Source organism: Triticum aestivum, chromosome 7D (genome assembly GCF_018294505.1).
Source record: "Triticum aestivum cultivar Chinese Spring chromosome 7D, IWGSC CS RefSeq v2.1, whole genome shotgun sequence".
Lineage (NCBI taxonomy): Eukaryota > Viridiplantae > Streptophyta > Magnoliopsida > Poales > Poaceae > Triticum > Triticum aestivum.
In genome coordinates, this window is record NC_057814.1 from 128,815,899 (window position 1) to 128,824,373 (window position 8,475).

General features: G+C 45.0%; 1 protein-coding gene across 1 annotated transcript; it reads left to right on the forward strand.

Annotated features, from left to right (window-relative positions):
* Positions 1-3,281: 3,281 nt before the first annotated feature.
* Positions 3,282-4,811, forward strand: LOC123169840 (uncharacterized). The gene has a single exon (XM_044587705.1). The coding sequence runs from the start codon at positions 3,343-3,345 to the stop codon at positions 4,570-4,572; it is 1,230 nt and encodes a 409-aa protein (XP_044443640.1). The 5' UTR covers positions 3,282-3,342; the 3' UTR covers positions 4,573-4,811.
* The last annotated feature ends 3,664 nt before the right edge of the window (positions 4,812-8,475 follow it).

The following is an 8,475-nucleotide window of genomic DNA, read 5'->3' on the forward strand; positions in this document are numbered from 1 at the left end:
AACGCCGAAAAAAATGGCCCAGACGATGGTGGAGAGGCTGTCTCGGCGAAACCCCTGCTCTTTTTCCGGCGGGAATGGCCTATCTAGCGATGGTGGGCAGTGGGTGGCGACCGAGCTCGCGGGGGGTGGGAGGCAAATATGGACGATAGGCTTGACTTTTCGCCTGACGGTATGGGCCATGCGTGCTTTTCCCTTGCGCCGGAGCCCCCGAGCGCCCCCAGTGCGCCGGGTTCGGCCTGCGATCGCCGGGCCCAAAAACGGGCGGAGTCGGTGGATTTCGGCGTCCTGGGAGCACGATTGGGGCGTTTTTTCGGCGCCGGCGCGGAAAAAGTCCCTGTGGGAGCCTGTTGGGGACGCGGCTGGAGATTCTCTTAGAGCTCATGCATGGAGAGAAAGAAGGAAAGAGGTCTGGTTTGGAAAACTGAAGATGGAAAAGATTTTGCATAATCAGCTATTCTGCCAAAGCAGAGCTAATATGGAAAGTCTACTAGTATTAGGCCCATGCTGATGCTTTTACAGATATAGACAAATTAATTAAAGATTAGAAAAATTCTTTTGGCGTATGTGCCAAGGAAACAAGACGTCAGGAGTCTTACTTCAATTTGCCAAAGGCCAGACATACCCTTATATATGTGGGTACATGGCCGATTGAAAATCCAATCGATCATTTTGCAACTTTATGTTACTTTTTCTCCTACGTTTTTTTCTTTCCAGCACCTAGCTTGTAGCTTCTGCCCAGCCCTAGCAACCCTAGGGTTTGGCTGATCTTTGCCGTTTTGCATTGAAAAACGGTCGATTTACCTCCACGAAAGTGAGGATTCTGTGGTGCTGTGTGGATCAATTTCACGCAGCAACAATCCACTATTTTTTCACGTACTACTTATTCTGCAAAGAATAAGCTAAATGAATTCGTCTTCAGTCGTCGCATCGGCATGGTTTTAGTCAGGCTGCAACTTGCTAAATTCTGGACAATTGGCATAAGACAATTCTTTTTCGTGTGGGCCTTTCAATTCAAAAAGTATATTCGGGAGTACTTTTCTTATCAAGTCCTGAAATCCATTGCCTTGTTGTCGAGGGTCAGAAGAGCCTTTTCCTTTAAGAAAGCTTCAAATGATCAATCGTTCGCTTAATCAGTCTGCAACTGGCCATAACATTGTGCAAATGGTCATGTATCTTCAGGCTTAAGCCTGCTCCGAGAAATGCTTGTTCAGAACTACTTCCTCCGTTCCACAATGTAAGATGGTTTTAGAAGCTATGTTAGCTCGCAAAAACGTCTTATATTAGAGAACGGAGGGGGTATTTCTGTTTTACTAAATTTCTCTATGAAAGCATGCAGATCCAGAGACTTAACTAAGATGGCTTGGATCCGTGTCCGGGGGAATGTTTTGTGCACATCAATAGATAAATAAATAAATAAAATAAGGATGGATGAGGATGACCGAAAGCACGCGAGATTCCGGTGAAGCAGGAAATGAAAATTACGCTGCCACACCAGGTGGACTTTTTTCTATTAACAAAGTGACAAGTTCAGAACTCTTCAATCTGCTTCAGTTGTCAACAATCCAAAATCTGCCTCTGAATTTCGTGATCTGGTTCTCTCAGAGAAGTTCTCTCTCTGCCTCTCTGGCCTGAGCTCACAAGCCAAACAGTTGACCTCTACACCTTCCGTTTCAACGAACATCACCAAAGCAGACGCAACATGTCACCGAGATCAGCATGCATCCTCCGAGATAACATGAAACTGATGCCAATAACGTGTGAGATCGAGCATGCGTCAGCGTTACCAGTAGCCGCGTGAAGTCTACCGGAGCCTTACATCTGCGCACGAGCACCTTCGATGAGAATTCAGATGGTGGCCATCTGTTTCCTCCCGGATCTTAGTTTATTGCCCGGCAATGCGTGTCATCATCCATGATGCCTTTTGGAAGAGCATGGATCGGTCCATCCAAATCACATTACCGAAACAATTTTCTTATTGGTCGCGAGGACCGATCGCTGTCAGCAGGCTTCCATTTATCTTGTCAGGACTCATGACCAAGCGCAAGAACGCGCACTCGACTGGCATGAATTTTTGGCATATCCATCTCTTCTTGGAATCAACAATTACCCCCTCTCACTCACAATATAAGGCAGCGCAGAACTTTGACGCGGTCTTCGAATTAACAACATCAACATTTTTTCTGTAAAGAGGTTGTTTTCAAAGAAACTAATTATGTAGTAGTATAAAATATGGACCTATATCCTGATAAATAAGCAACATCTTTTTTTTGCGAATAAAATAAGCAACATCTTTTTTTTAGGGATAAATAAAATAAGCAACATCTGTAGAGATGCTCACACATAAAAATGTCTGACTGGCACAAATGCTAAAACTGCCTACATGTGATGAATTGGGAGTGGAAAAGGTGAGGTAATTATTTCTGTATAGATGGTCAAACACAAATTATGTCTGGCTGTCACAAATGCTAAAAACGCCGGGCACAAATGCGAAAACTTTTTATGCTAATCACTTGCTTGTTTTATCGAATTTCCACGTCCCCGTCTCGAAACATGCTAGGTTTTGTTGAGGCAATTATAGTGTATGTTTATGTGATAGTATAAAATTAGTGTCATTACATGCCTATTCCAAAGTACTACTTATTTATAGTTATGATTTTTGTATCACAAAGTTACACATTACTAGTAGATTAATCATTGATAAAAAAAAACTTGTCCTGACAAAACTTAATACGGAATTTTTCTAGATGGAATATGGAATGTATTTTGAAATGAAAGAAATACATGGAACCTTTGTCAATACTCTCACCTCCCTTCCAAAATAAACAATGTTTTATATTATCTTTTTCGCACCGCACATCCTATTCCATTGAGACTCTTGCTTTATTAAAGCAGGCCTGAAAAGCCTATTCTCTAAAAAAAAGTGTCATACTATTTTATACAGGCACACAGAGTCAACAAGATGCAATTTTGATAGCTAATTTCCATGCATATATATTAGTAGAAATGGTTAAAAATTACATGATTTTTCAAATGTTTCATGATACTCTAAATACATGTCGTCCATTTGAATACATCTAATAATTTTTCGCACACAATATCATCTAGGAGTAGAATTCAGCCAGAATATTCCACTCAAAAAATAAATAATGCAGGCAGTATATTTTTTTTATTTTTTTGAAGATTTAAAAGTGGGCCTTCCATTTCTCCATCACTGTTCGTTCAGCTCCCCTGTTCTCTCCTTCCTCGCGGCTTCCCACGCTTTTCCCTCCATCTCCACGACTCTTAAAAACCCATCGCCACCACGAGCTCCCCGTCCGTCCCCAAGAAGCTAGACTCAAGAAAATGGAGGTCATGACGCGTCCCGCCTCGCCGGCGCCGCACCGGGACCTCCGGCTCGACAGCGCGGCCGCGAGCCCGTACGCCACGGCGCCGTCCAGCCCGCGCGGCCGCCCGTTCGGCTCCGTCGAGGGAGCGGCCGCGGTGGCGAAGGGCAGCCCGTTCCTGACGGCGCCGTCGTCGCCGAACCCGTTCGACCTCCTGCCGCCGGTCACCCCGCGCCTCGCCGGCGCCAACCCCTTCGACCTCTTCCAGCACTTCACCAGCGCGCCCGCCAGCCCCCGGCGCGCCGCGGCCATCTACGCGCACTTCGCCGAGGGGGACCGCGACGGCGGTGAGGAGGAGGAGGAGGACGACGGCGACGAGGGATTTCATCCGCGGTCGTCGTACTCCACCACCGCGTCGGCCGTGCCGTTCGACTGGGAGGAGAGGCCCGGGACGCCCAAGGCCGGGATGGGCGGCGAGGCGGCGGCGTGGGACACGGACTTCGAGTTCGGCACCGTCGTCGACAAGACCGCGCCGGCGGAGAGCCTGACGACCGCCGACGAGCTCTTCGAGAAGGGGAGAATCCGGCCGCTGAAGCCTCTGCTGAAGACCGCCGACGAGGGAAAGATCAGGCCGCTGAAGCCGCCGCCCGGCCTGCTCGACGGCGGGAGCGTCGGGTCATCGCCGCGGTCGCCGATCGCGAAAGGCGCCCTGAGGTCGCCCCGGCGGCGGAGCAGGGTCGGCTCCGGCACGGACTTCGACCCGTTCGCAGCGGCACTCCTGGAGGCGACCAAGGCGCCCTCGCCCTCCCCGCTCGGCGGCAAAAACACCACCGCCGTCGCGTCAGGCTCGCCGCCCAAGAAAGCCGACCCGTTCGCCGCGCGTCCAACCTCCAGGAGCGCCGGGTGGAGGAGGTGGAGACTCAGCGACCTCCTCCTGTTCCGGAGCTCGTCGGAAGGCGGCCGGATCAGCAAGGACCCGCTCCCCAAGTGCCCGCCGGCGCAGCAGCCCGACGCGCCCCTCAAGAAGGCAAACGCACCACCGCCGACGGCGGCGGCCAAGTTCAACGCCAGAGCCGTCAGCATGGACAAGCTCAAGAAGCAGGGCGGCGACAAGAGCGGCGCGGCGGCCGCGGCGGAGGGCATCGTCGGGTGCGCGCGGCTGAGCCCGCTGCAGCGGTTCGCCAGGGGGCTCGGCGGGCACTCGTGGCACCACGGCCGCGGCATGGCGGCGCAGGGGACCAAAGGGTAGAGGAGGGATCCATCATCCATGGCGTTAGCCGCCATTTTCACTCGCTCTGTTCATAGAAGAAGAGGTGGCGCCTTTTTTCCTTTTCTTAAATCGAACTTCGTTTTGAAACCATTCACCATGGACAATGTTCTTGGTCTCGGTCTTCTCCCCTTTGTGGAGCATGATTGTACTCTGTCATCATATACGTGTACACATAATAGAGTGGAAGAGATTATGAAAGTGTGAAATTGTTAGTAATACTTTTGGTTCTAATTGTTTTTTAAGGACTTTTGGTTCTAATTGTTTTTTAAGGACTTTTGGGTCTAATTGTTTTGTTTGATCGAGCATCCAAAATGTGCGTCGTTTTCTAGCAGAAGGAAAAGACGACGGCTCTTCGGTGAAGCTTGTTCGCTCATCTATGGTTTAGTTAGATTCTGTCTCCACAACATGATTGCCGGCCAGTAGTAGTTTGTAATGTGCTTTTCTTTTGACAAAACATAAGAATATGAATGAGTATGGCTACTATTTGTCCATAGATTGTTGCTGGGTTCCGTTTTTCTTTTCTTTTGTATTTTTGAATCCTAACAGAAATGGACATGTCCAACTTAATGTACAGCAGAGGCATTTGTTTCTCTATGAGGATGGTCATGCTTCTATTCGTTTCCTGCAAAACGAAAATTGCTTCTCTTCGTTTTTCACTATGCATTCTAGACTACCACCATTGATACTGCAGTGTGTGTGAGAATCAGACATATGTGCTCTTTTCTCCACTTCCGTTCTTTCTAAAAGCAAACTTCCACCAAAATTCCCTCCCTTTATATCCCTAACAAAAGAAATGATGTCCAGCGGTACTTAGTGACGGAATTTAGCATTGTATATCAAAGTGGATGGTGGCTTCTAGCCTTACATTGTGGCCTCATAACCCCCATTTGCAGTGCATATTATGCTGGAAATCCACCACTTGTCTTCTTTGAAAGCGACTACACCAATTGAAACATAACCTTAAAAGGTCTATTCTAAATATTATAGTACTTAGTTTGACTTGAATTATGAACTACAAAAGCGTTCTTTTTTTTTTGACTCGGCACTTTAGGGAAAACCCCCACAGCCATCTCAATTTATTCAAAACTTATACAGTATGTACAAAGGTTGCCAAGAGTAACCTAGAAGGCAAAGGAAAGAGCTTACCTTTCTAAAATTGCTTAGAGTAAACCCTATTGCATGTGCTCCAAGAATTTGTTTGCCTAGTGGTTCTTTTCTAGTAATGCTTAATTTAGATATGGGATGGGACACATATGCTTCTTGCTATCTTTTGGTTCCTATCATTTTCCTGCTCCGGTGCTCTTACCTTTCACTGTGTTTTTCTATTCCTTTTTGGCCCTTACTTTATGTAAATCGAGTCGCTCTTACTTGTGGGGTTTTTCATTTTGCTTTCTATGTGCGTAGCAGAGTTTTATACTTTCTAATTTTAAAAGGTTGGAGTTCCTTTTAGCCCTAAATTGAAATGACGATTATTTGGTTTTGTTTTCAAAGTACCATCAATATGTTTTACTAGAGGACCAATTTCAACTCCAAGGGTGAACAGATAATGGGACATGGGTTCCTCCTCGGCGATCGACCCTTTGTTTAATATTCATATCCCATTTGAAGGGTGTTTGCAGCCTACCGAGGAACATGCTTTCATAACATGGTTGATTTTATAAGCTAAAAAAAACAGCAATGTTTTTGGTGCAATCTCAATCCTCGAGATCATGAAGGTTGTTGTCTATAGTCACCTACATCTTGTTGATGATGATCGGTGTGGGATCTCCTCAGGGCAAGTGTTTGGCATTGGTCGATGAAGATGCCTTCTTGATACACGTGTGGTCATTTTGGCATTCCTGACACGTCTCCAAGGGTCTATTTTATAGTCCTTAAGTTTAATTAAATCGGGTTGTTCTTATTCATTTTTCTAAGAAAAGACACCCAAAGGAGAGTGCGGCGTTTCTGCTCCCGAGCTCATCTGCACCCCCACCCCCCTCCCCCGATGAAAAAAATCAAAACAAATACTAAAAAAATTCCAATTTTTTTGTGCGGTAGATAAGTTTATGCGTGAGCTGCACTCCAAGTTTCAACTCATTTGGACATCCGAGCAACTCTCAGCAAAAAAGACAAATTCAGGGTCTGTAAAAAAGTCTACTGTTCACACACTGTTCTGAACTGATTTGTTTTTTTTCTGAGAGCAGCTCAGATGTCCAAATAAGTTGAAATTTGAAGCGAACCTCACGCACAAAATTGTCTATCACACAAAAAATTGGAATTTTTTGAAATTTTTTTAGTATTTGTTTTGAATTTTTTTCTGACCAGGTGCAGATGAGTCTGGGCACCGAATTGGGTTTTCGCCCAAAGGACATCTTACAACAGAATATAATCAAAAAAAATAGTACACGGTAGAATGGAGAAACAATAAGACACAAAAACGGCCAATAAAAATAAAATTACATCGAAAACCATATTCACCGGTGTTTCTTCGATTGTAGGCCGTTCACAGTTGTTTGGAAAATGCACTAAACCAGCAGTAAGGAAGAAGGAACATGCCAACACTCTTGTCATACTAGGCTTTAAAAACCGCAACAGACACTTGCTGTTGAGACGAGATCTAATAACCAATGAGGGAATATAGAATGGGACATCACCCCACGCAACACATGCTTGCAATTCTTAGCTATTCATGTTTTTTCTCATCTTGTTATTTTAGTGCAAAGCATGGTTCTATGTTAAAAGCCAGTTGGATATGCTTTTTGTCTTGACTTGAAGTATTTTGTTTTGGTGGGATTGAGGTATTGTTCCCCTAAAAAAAGTACTGTTTATTGTTGCTTGGGCTTACGTTCAAAGTATCAAGCGGGAACCCCCTTTCATCACCGAACAAAAGTGAGGAACAAATAAGAACAAAGAGTTAGTATCAATTGGATTACATGCTCGTCTGAACACCTTTTTCATATTTGGGAGGACTAACAACCGCAGCTAGCAAAATCAAACCATATACCGACGCTATCGTTTTCCTTTGCATTTTTGAATCCTAACAGAAATGGACACTCCCAACTTACAATATATAGCAGAGGCATTTGTTTTTCTATGAAGATGGTGATGCTTCTATTTGTTTCCTGCAAAAACAAAAAATGCTTCTATTCGTTATTCACTATGCCTTCTAGACTACCACCATTGATACTCGAGTGTTTATGAGAAGAATAAAACTATGTGCACTTTTCTCCGCTTCCGTTCTTTCTAAAGGAATTTCCACCGAAATTCCCATCCTTTATATCCCCAACAAAAGGAGTGATGTCTAGCAGTATTTTGTGGCCAAATTTAGCATGATATATCAAAGTGGGTGGTGGCCTCTAGCCTCACGTTGTGGCCCCATAACCCTGATTTGCGGTGCATATTATGTTGGAAATGCACCACTTTTCTTCTTTGAAAGGGACTACTAACTGAAACATAGATTTAAAAGGTCTATTCCAAAAATTGTTGTGCTTAGTTCGACTTGAATTATGAACTACCAAAACGTTCTAAATTGCTTAGAGTAAACCCTATTGCATCACCAGGACTAGAAAAGAACCATAATGTGAAAGATAAGAGCATCACCGGGAAAATGACCAGCACAAAACAAAATTCCATCGAAAATCATACTGGTCGGTGTTCCTTTCGATTGTAGCCGCCCACGGGAGTTTGAAAAATGCACTGAACAAGCAGTAAGGAAAAGGACACCTACCAACGCTCTCGTCAAACTAGGCTTTGAAAACCGCAATAATCACTCACCGCTAAAAATGAGATCTAATAATTGCTGAAGAAATATCGGTTGGGAACCTACGCAACACAGGCTTGCAATTCTTCGATGTTCATGTTCTTTTTTGTGTACAAAGCATGGTTCTATGTTAAAAGCAAGTT